The 15,541-nt window shown below is 36.3% G+C and overlaps 1 protein-coding gene across 1 annotated transcript in view; it reads right to left on the bottom strand.

Annotated features, from left to right (window-relative positions):
* Nucleotides 1–845: 845 nt before the first annotated feature.
* Nucleotides 846–15,541, bottom strand: part of LOC145669899 (uncharacterized) — a 39,510-nt gene continuing 24,814 nt past the window's right edge. Inside the window, exons 2-4 of the mRNA XM_081738247.1 lie at nucleotides 12,015–12,229; nucleotides 6,927–7,122; nucleotides 846–1,228 (exon numbers count right to left, since the gene is read on the bottom strand). Coding sequence (XP_081594373.1) covers nucleotides 846–1,228; nucleotides 6,927–7,122; nucleotides 12,015–12,053 — 618 coding nt within the window. The 5' untranslated portion in view covers nucleotides 12,054–12,229. The remainder of the gene's footprint in view (nucleotides 1,229–6,926; nucleotides 7,123–12,014; nucleotides 12,230–15,541) is intronic.

The following is a 15,541-nucleotide window of genomic DNA, read 5'->3' as shown; positions in this document are numbered from 1 at the left end:
GAACTTACTTTATTGAACCTACCAGTGCGAAGAGCTGATATTATTATTATTATAAGTAGTAGTAGTAGTAGTAGTAGAAGTAGTAGTAGTAGTGTTGCAATAGTTGCGTAACAAAATATACTGTTTTCTTGTTTGAGTTTGTTTAAAAATTATATCACTATTTTGAGAACACCCCCCTTTTATTTTGAACACCCCCCCAAGTAAAAATTTCTGGCGTACTTACTGGTAGCAGATGTGCTGCCAAAAATCTCGTATAATATTTTATGGCATCAAAAGTATATGGTGCTTTTACACGGTAGCATTTTGATAAGCATCTTGTCGTGACACAGCAAACAAATCAGTAGAGAAGAATGCAATTGTTGCTCCGAAACTAAAAACAGAGGTTTCAGTCGCTATTTCTTCTAAAGTCCTTTGTCGCATATGCTTATTATGATACAAAGGACATTTATCTTTGTACGTACAAACAAGGATGCTCCCCATATTTTTCAATTAGCATAATAATAGCATCTCTACTCCAACTCATTTTTCTTTACTACAATTCAATTTCCCACACAAAACAAAGAGCATAGGATATTTGGAACTAAATCTTTCCCTTCTTTTTAACACACCACGGCGCTGCAATCGGACCAGAAATGCTGGGGAAAATGCTACGAAATAGAGCAGGTTCTATCGACAAGAAATGCTATGGGAAATGCTATAGCATTTACTACTTTATACTGTAGAATGTCGATGATATGATTTTTGCTACGATAAATGCTTCCCTCTAAAATTAGCTTAAGTCAGTAGATATGAACAAACAAAAACTCGTATATGAGACTGTCAGCAACGAAATAATAAATTAAGTTTCACTGTTGTCCACTAAGGTTGGTTTCGGTTAAGGTACGAGATTTTTCAGTTTCACCGTCGTTTAGCTGTTTCTGCTGAAATTGTAGTTCTAAATCCCATTTCCTGTGCTTGAACGCCATCTCTTCTATATAATATTCAGTGTTTCTTTTCTTCTCTTCTTTGGCCTCTAACGTTTTTCTTGCCACTGCGACTTTATATTTCAATTCTTCCACCATTAATTTATGGATTTCTTGTTCATTGTCTATAAGTCCCTTTACTCTTCTTATCCTTTCAACGGCCTCTTGGCGAACTATTTTGAACTTTGATGACTTTCTTTTATTACTTCTAGAATACGCCCGCATCACATCTTGGTTAGTAGTTTTATCTAACCGTCCTTCACATCCTGTAATACGAAAGAAGAAATGATATGTATTAAAGTTTTAGTTTGCCTTAAAACTGAAACATGCTGTAACAAGTGTGGTTTTCCCGGATTCTTTATTAGGAGTGCACTTGTGTTAAGCTTTTTTAGACCGTTTTGTGAGAGGTTCAACGTTTATTGGTTTTCTTCTGGGAATAGGTATTTGATGTATTTGGTTTCTGTTAGTGTTCAATATCAGTTCATACCCCGGAAAGAAACACTGCACAGAGGATGATGTTAAAATGGACCCCGGGAGAGACCAACTCCTTTGCAATAATGTAGCCTGTAACTCGTCAACAGTCTCTCTCTCTCTTTCTCAGACCTCAAACACACACACAACTAATTTACTCTATGGTCTATGGAACCCGGAGGTTCAATGCCGCGTTCGCAAAAGCTCACCACTGACTTCTATCATTAGCCAACTGGATACAGTTTTTACTTTGTATTTCTATTTCTGCGAGATCCATCTTAATATTGTTCTCCTATCTGGTCTTCCTAATGGTCGTTTTCCGATTGAACTTCCAGTTAAGACTTTGAAAGCATTCCTACTTTCTTCCAAATTTCTTTCTTGCCATTGTCAGGAAAAGAATACCTTCTGTACGCTGTTTAAGTAAACCTGAATTGTTGACTGTTCTTGGCATCCGTACACATTCATCTCGTCGCATGCTATTTGTTATGATGTTTCTTCATAGAATTCTAAATGGGAAACTTAGAACTAAAGAACTAATCTCTAAGTTTAATATTCGGGTACCTGCAAGAAGAACTAGAAATAGTGAACTACTTCATTGCAACACGCCTCGATTATCAATTATTCAGCGTTTTTTGTTCTATAGACTGGCTTCTGAACTTAACTCCATTGCTTCTGACGTGGATATTTTTAAATCTGAGAATGTATTCCGACAGGAAATTATTGCTACACTTATGGAACCTTAGTTTTATTTCAATTTGTTATTGCTACACTTATGGACCTTTATACAGCTTTTTGTTTATACTTGTTATTGTTAATTTTATATTCTATGTTATATAGTTTCAGTGTAAAATGGCTGCCTTGCTGTATCTGGAACTTTGGCAAATAAATAAATAAAAATAAATAAATTCTGGCTAAATAACATGTCCATCTTAGACTTCTATACTTGATGACCCTAACAATGTTTGGTAAACCGTATAAATTATGTAGTTCCTCGTTATGAAGTTTCCGCCATTCCCCGTTCCCGTTCTTCTTGGGTCCGAATATTCGTCTCAGGATCTTGTACTCAAATGCTTTCTGTCTGTTTTTCCCTCAGAGTAAGCGATCATATATATTCTAAAGCATTTTTTCGAACCACGGTCACCTATCCCGGTAAGTAAACAGAGCCCGGGGCCCTCCAAATTTGCACATATAATTTGGCCTATATTCACCAATATCCAGGGCGACAAATTTCTAGGAGCAGCATATAAGAAAAGCCGAGATTAAAGTATATGATATGAAAAAAAAGAAAAGAAAAAAGAAAAGAAAAAAAGTTGCCCTCGAGAGAAAAATTAAGGGAGATGTATACTGAAAAGAATGTTGGTAGGCCTATAACAGTGCGACTGAGTTTTATCATCATGACGCTACTGGCGCTGAAAGAAGCTGAGATAATTGCTTATTGGCTACCAGCGTAATCCTTGCATTTGATTCTGTACGCCCAGGGAGTAATCTACACCCCCCAACACCCCCCTAACACCCCTCCAAATTTCTTTACACACACCCCTGGATAGAAAAGGAATGCTCCCCCAAATCCAATTGTATCAATCAGTATCACATATATTATTTATTACATCAAGATGAAAAAAAGGTTTAGCGTTTAGAAAAGAAGGCAATATTCTTATTTATTTTATTTCACCTCAAAATACGAAGCCACTTCGTCCTCATGTACGGCTTCGAGAACCACATGACATTGTTTCGGGCGGTGTTTCGATTGAAACAATTGACAAAACAGACCGCTGATACCTACCCTTCTGAGCTCCGCGGTCGTTTCCGAGAAAAGAGATTGATGGACAGATGCAGATGACTGAAATTGGCAACGTCTTGAGGTGTCATTCACCTACCTCCTCAATAAAGAAAAATGTGACAATATAGTAATAAGCCTATACCAGATTCAGTTGGTAAGTGCTACTCTGCAACAGTTCGCAACCAAAGGGGGGCTAGGGTGGGCCTGGCCCTAACTAAATTTTTCATGTCCCCTTTAGACCTCAATACAAAATGCACAATTTAGATATTTGTAAAATAATTTTTAATGACTTGGCCCCTCCTAACATATTCATGGTCCCCCAAAGCTGTGTGCCTGGTTTCGAGCCTGCTCTGCAAGTGGTGTATCAACGGACGGACGTTAGAAGGGTGTAGTCAAAACGTGTTTAGAAATGAAGAGATCGGTCGAATTAAGAATTATATATATTTTAGACTGAGTCTAGTGTTATGCAGGAACGCATTTGGCGCTAGCTTAATGCTTTGTAATATATATTTTTATTCACGTAAATTCATTGAGTGGAACAGGGCTCATAGCGAGTCACTTTTTTAACTAAAGTTTACTTTTTTTCAAGTTGGTCACTAAAAGTTACTTTTTTTTTTCAAATTTGTCACTAAAAGTTAATTTTTTGGGAGGTAAAGTGACTTTTCCGTGTGATTTATGTTTTGCATTGGCAGTTTTTTAAGAAAAATATAAAAGCAAATGGAAAAAAGCAGAAACTTGTTACTCATTACTCTTCTGAAAGCTTCAGTACTTGCTGCCACATGTGAAACAGTCAGCTTTATTCTCACTTCAGCTTTTATTCTTTCTAAAGCACAGTGGACGGTTGGTGGATGCTTAAGCTCTCAAGGTGGGGTTGAGAACCCGTCTGTGTCTATTCTTTCTTCCATCATAATAATCTTTTAGTTTTCTCGCGTAATAGTTAACGCTCCGTTGAACGTTGTGTATGTGTGTCTGTGTGGTTCATCATGTTCGTCTTGTGTTATGCTTCTTGTATGTTCTTCTTAAGAGTAGGTGATGAATTTGTATATTTCACGTTTTTGAGAACTCTTAATGCAAAGTTAAATATAATGTCTGGGATGAAGAAATTCGAAAATAGGCCAGAACTGGTTCCACTTACTCAGAAGCATTTTACATCTGCTAAGTCTGCTTACCGTAACTACAAAGCATACTTTGAAAACCTAAGAAAGGAGGAAGCTCAAAAAGAAGAAGTAAAGAAGAAACAAAACAACAAACAAAGAGAGAGGTGATGGAGAAATTGACAAAGGAAAAAAGAAAACCAAACAGAAAGATACAAAATATTTGTAAATTGAAAAACTGGATTTCTGGAAAACAACTAAATCAATGAATAATTTTCTTATAAACGATATTCAGAGCGAATAACGTAGCCAGAAAGAGGCAGGAACGGAGATTAAGAGATCAAATAATATTACTATAATTAACGTTAACAACAGGGTTAGACCATTAAAATAATGAAATTGGAACTATGTACAGTATTAAACTAAACGAATGTGATTTCAGCATGGGACGAGGTAATTTTTTCCCAATTAATATTTTGGAAAAAATCACCCACTAAAACTTGCTGGGGGTAAATAAATTGAAATAATAGCAGAATTTTGCAAAATAATTACAAAAATTCTTATGTAATCAATTCACATGTAATTACTGGGTAAAATAGTGGAGGTTAATTCCTACAGTGAAACCTCTCTTAACGGGCATCTCTCAATAGTGGACATCTTCACAAGAGGACAAACTTTCTTATTCTTCCATGCCATAAATATGTGTGGTGTGGTGTTATGAGAGAGAACCCTTCCTTTTAGGGACACCTCTCATTTACGGACAAATAATCGGTTCCCAAATGTGTGAACTTACTTTATTGAACCTACCACTGCGAAGAGCTGATATTATTATTATTATTATTATTATTATTATTATTATTATTATTATTATTATTAGTAGTAGTAGTAGTAGTAGTAGTAGTAGTAGTAATAGTAGTAGTAGTAGTAGTGGTAGTAATAGTAGTAGTGTTGCAATAGTTGCGTAACAAAATATACTGTTTTCTTGTTTGAGTTTGTTTAAAAATTATATCACTATTCTGAGAACACCCCCCCTTCTATTTTGAACACCCCCCCAAGTAAAAATTTCTGGCGTACTTACTGTGTACGCCCCACCCCATTGCTGCTATATTAACATAAACGGACTTGTGTTATGTGATAACTTGTGGTAGCCGGAAGTTATGCGGAGGGGGAGCACATTTTTTCGAGCCTAGGGTCATCACGGGCCTGCATATGCTACATAGAAAGAACTTGAGAAAAACTTATAATCAATTTGCTGAGATCTTGCGTGGAGCTTTCTGAACGTGTCTATACAATGCTTGCTTTTCATGTGAAAAATAATTTTAAAAAAATCTTCGGTGCAGCTGGATCATAAATGAACCATAATGCATGCATGCGAAATAATATTTTATCACTGTGTAAACCGGCGATTCCTCTCCAGCTACGCCCTCTTAACCCATAAGCTGTACTGACTACACCATTATCCAAGCACTTCTGTATTCAGACGGTTTTCAAATTTTGAAAGCCGGAAGGGAATCAGAATAACCGATACTTTCATACATGTTTTTCATTCTTTTCTTATATTTAGAGAAAGAAAAGAGGAAGAAAATATATACAAAGCCGTCGTACAGTTAAACAGAATCAATTTACCTATATATTCTTCAAGGTTAAGGACAACATTAGCTAAAATTATCTTACAAGAAACATATCAGTAAGTTTCCAAATTGTCTCATTATATTTATATGAAGAAATATTTATTTTCATAAATAAGTAGTGTACACATTGTATACAATTAAAACTTACTGGATGGAAAGCTAATTTTTTGCTGAGAGTCTGCACCAAGGACCCGAATCCTGGGAGGATGATTGGAGATGTCCTAATTGTTGGAACTAGGGGACAATATTCCCCAGTAATCTGATTTGAAAAGTACTTTTGGGGGGAGTAATCTGATTTGTGACCGACTACCCAAAGGGAAAATGAGATGAAATTGATGCTTGTTGGCTTGTTCCATTTCTAAAAAAAAAAAAAAAAGAATCGTATTCTTTAGTATTCCAAACCGGACTTCGTGCTCTGATGCATTTACTAGTCACATCAATATGTATTAATTTCACTCCCGCTACTGGGTCGCAAATTGTGATAAGTGGCAGAGGAGGATACGTCTCTCCCCACATTCTGGATATTTGACACACACAAACACACACATATTATAAACCTGATGTAGATACCCTAATATTTTTCGAGAACTTGTACTTATCATTGTCCAGTGCTTTCCCTTTCCCCTTCAGAACTCAAAATAGATTCCAGACTGTGTTCGCGACACTGATTTGTAATGTTGATATATACCACTACTTCATCTTCATCGCCTGATTTATAATATTCAAGAGGCGCACCTCAGAAATCAGATTCATCTACCGTAAGATAAATCTGATCTCCCACTATCCTCAGTATAAACCTCAAATGTGCTTCTTTCCAATGTTAAAAACAGCTCTGTTTCCCTAATTCTCCACGACATGGTTTTTCAACTTCATCAATATATTGGCCTTATAAAAAAATAAAGAAGAAAGAACGCTTTTATTCGTCTCCCCCTTGTTGAAAACAGATTTGCACCAAGAACGGAATACCAACTGCAAATGAATACCATACCTGTAAACTGTGAATGATTTCCACTTATGTGTGTTGGATCAGTAGATGAAGGTGATAAGAGACTACCATGCTCGGAAATTGATGGAAACCCGCTCATATCCGTAACATCTTTCGGAAAATCAGTCCTTTCTGTGTCAGGTGTTGCATTAGTCTGCAGAGTGCCATCCTCAGACACGATCAAACTCCCAATACCAACCTGTGGAGTAAAACCAAATAATGTATTTGTTTTGAAATTTTTTGCTTTTATAATAAATGCAAAGGGATTTGTAAATAAACGTTTGTAGTATAGCTTATTACTACAGCTTATTACTATAGCTTATTACTATCCCCCTTTCCAGTTAAAAAATAAAAGAGAAAAATACAAACCACATACGATGTGTCATCTAGATTTTAAAAATTACTTCCGTAATAATACAATAATGAATAATAAGTCTTGCAATACTTGCTGAACCCAAACAACAGCCGCATGATATATCGTAATCGACCGTAAGAACAAAGTGAAACTGGACCAAAACTTCAGTCACTTTTTAATGGCACTGACCGCGAATGCTGAACTATGTTTGATACGTGAACTATTACTGCATTATTTCGAACTTCGTGAAGGCGACACACTACAGTGTACTAGGACACGACGAGCCTGTACAATAATCATCGTGTGTTGGTAGATGGATTGTGACCTTAAAATGTTACTTTGTGGCAGCCGAACCTTGGCTGATTTACTACTGATTTACTTTGCTGATTTACTACTTAAAACATATTAAAGTGAAAGTTGTTGACTTTCAATCTAACGATGTTTATCAATATATAGAAATGTTAAATCTTGTTGTTAATGTGAACCACTTGTCAATTGGTATTACTGCTGTATATAGATCTCCCAGCATACCATATAGGGAATTGTCAGCGATCGAAGATGCCGTATTGGAACTATATCCACAAGTCGACCAAATATTCGTTATTGGTGATTTCAATTGCGATCAACTCTGTCCAGATAAACAAGAAACTATTTACTTGAAATCTATTATTAACATATTAGGTTTCACACAGTTAATAAATGAACCCACGAGAGTCACTGAAACTACCGAATCTTTGCTAGATTTAATTATTACTGACAACCCGGAACAGGTACACTCGTTTGGAGTTAGTCCACCCATTGGAACATCAGACCACAGCGTAATTCACGTCACTCTCAAGCTTCATGCAATATCCAAAACTCCCAGTAGAGTAATTCAGTGTCGTACTTACGCTTCATTTAATACCGAATCGTTTTATCATGATGCACAAAATTACAACTGGGATGATATTATTCAAATGGAAACAATAGATAATAAAGTTGAATTTTTACAAAACTCTATACTTAACATTTTTGATAACCATGTACCGCTCAAAACGAAAAGGCTATCTAAGAACACTCTTCCCTTTATTTCAAGTAACACAAAACTTTTAATGAAGTTGCGTGACCGTGCTTACAGAAAATATAAAAGAACGAAGAATCAGTTGCATTGGGAGGATTACAGACGTTTGCGTAACTTCACAACTACTGTTGTGCGACAAGAAAAAACTGCGTATTTTTCTGATCGTATGAGATCTACTAATGATGTACGTAACATTTGGAAAACTTTGCGTGATCTTGGTGTAGGTAAAAGCGATTCATGTTTGATTCTTCCAGATGATATAAATGACATTGAAGCTATAAATTCACATTTCACAAGTGTCTATAAAATGTCTGAGACAAGCACTGAAGTACTTGATCAACAAACGCATTGGCTTTCATCGCGTAAACTAAATAGCAATATTGATACGTTTAAGTTTCACACTGTAAACGAAACAGAAGTTAAAACTGCAATACACAGTATTAAATCCAACACATGTGCATTTGATGGAATCACAGGAAAAATGCTTCGACTGTCTGTTCCGTTTATTTTAACTCCACTTACTCACATAGTAAATTACTCATTAACTCAAGGTTGTTTTCCAGAACTGTGGAAGCGAGCGAAGGTGGTTCCACTGCCCAAGAAGACAGTTGTACAGTCGCTTGATGAGCTTCGTCCCATCAGTATACTTCCAATTATCTCCAAAGTACTAGAAAAGGTAGCATTTCAGCAATTAACAACTTTTATCAATAAAAATGAAATATTGCCTGTTACTCAATCCGGCTTCCGTAAAGAACATAGCACAACCACAGCCCTTTTAGAAATTACAGATTCAATTTTGAATTCAATAGAAAATTCAATGGTAACAGTTTTGGTCTTGTTGGATCTTTCGAAGGCTTTTGATCTAGTAAATCATGAACTCTTACTGGCCAAAATGAAATATTACAACTTCTCGGAATCAGTTATTAAATGGTTCCACAGCTATCTCTCTTGTAGACAGCAACAAGTAATACTAAGAGGAGAAAAGACTCAGGTATCTACCCCATCCCTGATAAAGGCAGGAGTTCCGCAAGGTTCAATATTAGGTCCCCTATTATTTTCACTCTTTTCAGCAGATCTTTCCACAGTCATAAAACATTCATCAGTTCACTTCTATGCGGATGATACCCAGATCTTCATCAGTAGTACGCCTGAAAATATTATGGACACAATAGAGTTACTTAATATGGATCTTTCAGCTGTTAGCAACTGGTGCCTTAAGAATGGTCTTTTACTTAATCCATTAAAATGTGTTTTCACTGTATTGGGAACATCACATCAGTTGAGCAAAATCAACCCTGATGACCTAAAAGTAACTGTAGTGAATTCCAGTATTCCATTTTCTCCCTTTGTAAAAGATCTAGGCTTAATAATAGACCAAGGGCTTAGCTGGAATAAACACATTTCTGAACAGTGTATTAAAGCTAAGCGCATCTTACGACAGCTTTATAAATTGAAAGGCTATTTATCGCAAGAAACAAGACTATATCTTGTTAACACTCTGATTTTGCCTGTGTTCGATTACTGCGATTCAATATATGGTAGCTCTCTCTCCACTCAAAATACTAGAGCAATTCAGAAAATACAGAATTACTCTATACGCTTCTCTCTCAATTACAGGAAGTCTCAGCATATTCTGCCGGTACTTAATGAAAACAATATCCTAACCATGTCCCGAAGACGATATCTTCGATACTGTTGTTTACTATACAAAATAAATTCACATAAAGCACCACCTTACTTGCATCATAAATTAACATGCAGATCAGAAATTCACTGTTACAATACCCGAGGAAGTAATAAGCTGAATATGCCCCGGCATTCTTTAAAAATAACAGAGAAGGCATTTTCAATCTCGGCAGTAAGAATCTGGAACTCCCTACCAAAGTCAATCACTGACAAACCGTATAATTTATTTAAATCATCACTCCAAACATTATTATTTAGACATCAGAGACAAAGCATTGGCACACACGACAAGTTTACTACAGTTTGAAATTGGACTGAAATTGGACTAGCAGTATGAGTATAGTTTTTTTTTATTTACATTTACTGAGTGTTTTATTTATCATTAGTATTATTGAATGTATCATGTTATGTTGTTATTTGTATCTTGTATCTTATTTGTGTCTATTTTTTTTCTTTCTTTTCTTTGTAATGATGACAAGGGTTAGGTGGCAGAGCAGCCTCCGGCTGAACCTCGCCCGCTGAAATAAAGAGAAATTCAATTCAATTCAATTCAACTTGGACATAACGCTGCGGCAGCAACCCAAAATACTTGTCATGCGAGAGGAAGGATACGATGAACCACAGGAATGTTCCAGAAATGTCGTGCAGGTTGTAAAAATGTCGTAGACCAGCCAAGGTTCGGCTGCCACAAAGTAACATTTTAAGGTCACAATCCATCTACCAACACACGATGATTATTGTACAGGCTCGTCGTGTCCTAGTACACTGTAGTGTGTCGCCTTCACGAACTGGGGAAAACCATGAAGAGTTGCAGCATTGTGCAACATGAGTTGACAACAGTTCAGGGACAGAGGAGAGTGGGTGCCGACAATTGTTGTAAAATCCACGCAATGTTTGTGATTGTCACACGTGACAAAAGATGAATGTTTTCCCGAAATCTGAATGTGCAAAAACGACGTTGGCGGTTGAGCAACGGCCTACTTCCAACACCGGTCGTCAAACAGGGCCGTTTCGAACAGAAGGTCATGTTCGTGTGCGAGGTGGAACTACAATTTGCTTTTAACGGAAGCACCATCAACACTAACCTTTATTCTGAACTGTTGGACGGATGTAAGTTGCAGTATGGCAAAAATTATCCTGTATTGGTGAATCGAAAGCGCGTTCTTTTGCAATAAGATAATGCAAAACCACACTCGGATCGATAAGCGCAAAAAAAAAAAAAAAAACCCGAGAATTTTGATGGCATCGAAGTGGTCACATCCAGCATATAGTACTGACCTTGCCCCTACGAATTATAACCTGTTTCGATTCTGGCCCATATCCTGTAACCACGATATTTCAACAACCAACAGGTGCTGGAAGTAACAGTGATTGAGTTCTTCGCCTCTAAGGACAAGATTTCTTATTGTCGTGGAATCGAGGAACTGGTATGAATGTGGCTACAGACAGTCCAATAAAACAGGCTATAGTTTAAATATTATGTTTCTTCCGTTGTATACAAATACAGATATGATGTGTAAAAGTATATTGCAAGACTTATGACTTGTTCTTGTATTAGTTTTCGTAAACCACTAAAAATCTAAGTAGTCAATAACATATTTTAAAACCTAATTTGAGTAAAATTAGTCCCTCTCGAGGCAAAGAGTCGTATCTCATTTTCTTAACTTTCCCAGGACACAAGTTTAAACCTTTTCTTATTCTTTATTCTATCGACTTTTTAAAAGTTTAGTTTGATTTCCTTCGTTTTAGGTATATGACTTGCGATATCAAATTAAATTTTAACTAAACACGATATAATAAATGATGATAATAAACTTGTCTCCTGGAAAAGTTGAAAAAATTAGGTAGGACCCTTTTTCTCGAGAGGGACGTATTATTTATGTATAGAAATAAATAATTCACATCACACTATATTACGTATTAAATTTATAAAGAAAAAATGCATTCACAACAAGAGAAATATTGTTACAACATAAGAACATTTACGAACCTGTGACAGGGCTACAGTATCGCTATCAACTGCACCCATGACTTCAGAGGAACCCACAGAAATTTTTGAGTCACATGGATCTTCTTTCGGAAAGTGGGGGGGGGGGGGGGAAGACCTCTACCTGTACTCAAACTTTCTCTGCGTAGAATTGCTAGTTGTCTTTTTCTTTCAGATTTGAGATTGTCCCACAACTTTTTCAGTTGTTTTGATGTTCTCTGAAAAATAAGAGCACTATCAATAATGATGCAATCTTCTTTACAGTTAAGAGACACGAATACAGAAATATAGTTTAGGGACAAAGTACGATGTACAAGGAAAATAAAAGTATGGGAATCAAAGGAAGGAAGAAGGGGTGGTAAAGCAGAAGGCAAGAATTCTTAGTGGACCTAGCAGTTTTGAAGGTAAACATCTTAAAATTAGATTTAGAAATGTTTGATTCTACTGTAAATTTTTGCTATAACTTGTCACTAGTTTTGTTTCACTGGTATTACTGCTGCTCGAAGTACAGTAGAAACCCCTCTCGTCCGTCCTCCGGTTGATCCGACCGCGCTTGAGCCGAACTTGTCCCTACTCGTCGGTGACTCACGAATCCTATTGTTACGGCATTGTTATTTACTTATTGTTACCGCTTGTCTGCTTTAGTGCTCCGTCATCTCTTGAATGGTTTCCTTCGTTGTGTGTGTTTTCTGTATTGTACTCTGCAGTTTCTAGTGCTTACTGTTTCTTTTTACTGTAGAGAACAATACTGTCATTTCTGAGTTCAGATTGTTTATTTTACTCTAAATCCGCATTCTTCTGTATTTAATAATAATTCGACCTTTTCTGCGTTTCGACCTTACCCCAAACGCCAAAGCTGACGGATTAGAGGGGTTCTACTGATATATTTTTAACATAGTAATTTCGGATAGGTTTGGTTACGTCAAGCAATTTTTGTCTGAAATGAAACCTTTGAGTCTTACATCCCACGGATATGTCGGTTAGGTTAAAGGAGACGATGATGATGCGACGTGAATGAAATGCTGGAATGAGGAAAGTGGGAAGAAACGGGAGAACCCAGAGGAAACCTACGCACACGGTATGAGTTAGTGAAAACTTTTGAGTAAGTTAGATAAAAAAAATCTCTCAGAATAGATTTATAAAAATACAGCATATTCTTATTCGAAAAATTCAGATCGTAATGAACCTTATGTGTGTTTTGTGCAAATGTCTTGTTACTTACGGAGAACAAAATACGTGTCGTAATTTTGAAAAAAAAAAAAAACACCGGATATTTTTAAGTTTTACGTCCCACGTCAAGCCGGCTAGGCGAAAGGAGACGGTGATGATTAGAAATGGATGAAATGGTAGGATGAAGAAAATGGGATAAAACGGGAGAACCAAAAAATCCACGCACACGGTTTGTCCACCACAAAGTTCACTTGGCGCTAGCTGGGATCGAACCAAGGACCCGATGCACCAGAGGTGAACGCTCTACCACTGAGCCACCACGGCCCTAAGATATTTTGAAGTTGGTATGTTGAGTTTACATATGAGAAGAAACTCACTGCATTTGTGCTTTTCAAGAAACTGGACTTTCTGATTTCTTACAAGGTTTTAAACTGGCAATAAAGGGGTCTCGTTAGGTGAGGTTGGATTGGTTCAATTGTTTCTTCCTATAACGCATACTAAAATTTTGCAGAGTCACTCTGCTACTAGCGAAAATTACGAAACATTTGACTTGCCTTCACGAGAGACTCTTCACGCAGCTGCAAAACTGTATAAACATGGTTCTGTATGCGAGCGTCGCACGGATGTTGAGCACCTGACTGGCATAATCAAGGAAAGAATTCTGAAATGAGGAACATGTGTCTCCGAATGCTATAGTGCTATGATTGTTTGAATTATCCATCTTTTAAAACTCATTAGTGTCAACAGGGGTAATGTTGTGTTCAATGTTGATATTTAATCGTGTATTAATTATTTCATTAAGTAGTATTAAAGCTGAGAAAGAAATAAGCAGAACCTAACCCACTTTCACTTACTATATATTACTCTGTAATTTTACCCGTAAGAAAGGTTAATTAACATCGCTGTTCGTCGCCTTGAATGGATACTTACATTTGATTTTAACGTTATTAAGTGCACTCCTCCTGAAACAATTCTGCTAGATTTATTTTAAAATTTATACACAGGTAATGTAAAAACATGATAGCCCTAAAGTAGTTATATGCATATGCGTCCAGTTTTACAGTACGCTGTCAAAATAAAAACTAATATACTTCATTTATTTGGCTTTAAATGATTCCCTAAGACATCCTGCATATTTTTCCTTGGCTGATACCCCAACAATCACAAACAGTTTGATAATATATGTGTAAACTAATCTGCTATAAAAATATGATTCATGCTAGAAATAGGCGCCAGGCTGTTTTTCTGGGTTAAATCGATTCCCTAATACTCTACATACTTACTTTCGTGCAGTATGCCGTTATAATTTCTCACAGATTGATTATATGAGTGCTAACTGACATGCAGTTAGCCACCTTCGTAATAGATGCATTGTATTTTGTGTTTACAAATATCTTAATATGTTTTTAACAGTGTTTCAAGATGTATGGCATACAGGAAATCACCCTTGTGGCAAATAATGTCCTGAAAATATTACTGTGAGTACTCAACTACTTTCTACTAGTAATGGTTTCATACTAGTAACAATATTTTTGTAACCACAAAATGCAGCTTCCCCACGATATGCAGAAATACTCCGCCCATAGAAATTAGTATCTAATACAATCCAATTTCAAATGTACTCACTCATTTTAACCGTAAATTAAATTTTTATGAGGACATACTGTAAAACTGCACAAGCGCATGCAGGTAATGAATACTTTGAACAATAAATATTTCCGTAAGCTATAGCTTTCAACATTGAGTACGAGAGAAATCTCAATAGAATGTGTTTGTCTAGTACGCCACTGCTCTACATAATTACCGTTAAAACATGAATTGTGTGGGAAATTATCATACAAGTATCAGTAAACTAACCAAAAATAAATATTTAACTTACGTTAGTACTCATCTTGCGATGATCTGGAATGGCATTGTATTCCTTTTCAATATTATTCCAAGCTCTTCTGTTGGAGTGTCGATCCATCTGCCCTTTATTTTCAATGATGTGCCTGTATTTAAGCACAAGCTCTTTTAAGTATGCTTTTTCCGCATTAGTATATACGATTCGTTTAATTTCTGCCATTGTGTTTTGCTAGTAAAACCTTTCTTTGAATGCGAATTTTGCTCTTCTTTTATTTTATGAATGCTTATTGGCTCTTGGCTATGACCTCATCATTTCTATGACGTTTTTACTTGGGTCTACCTTGAAATCAACTTTCGATAAGGAACAGCCGAGGAAGGTTCATAAATATGACTTCTTTTCAAGTAGTCCTTGAACTTCAAGGAGCACTTATCCGAGGAAACCTTAAAGTCAAGTCAAGGAACAGTTCAAGGAGTGTTTATAAATATGGCCCTAAGTGTCATGTACAACTTGTATA

Source organism: Thermobia domestica, chromosome 14, assembly GCF_964235325.1.
Source record: "Thermobia domestica chromosome 14, izTheDome1.hap1.1, whole genome shotgun sequence".
Taxonomy (NCBI): Eukaryota; Metazoa; Arthropoda; class Insecta; order Zygentoma; family Lepismatidae; genus Thermobia; species Thermobia domestica.
Note: the sequence above shows the minus strand (reverse complement) of the source record. Positions and strands in the feature narration are given on the sequence as shown.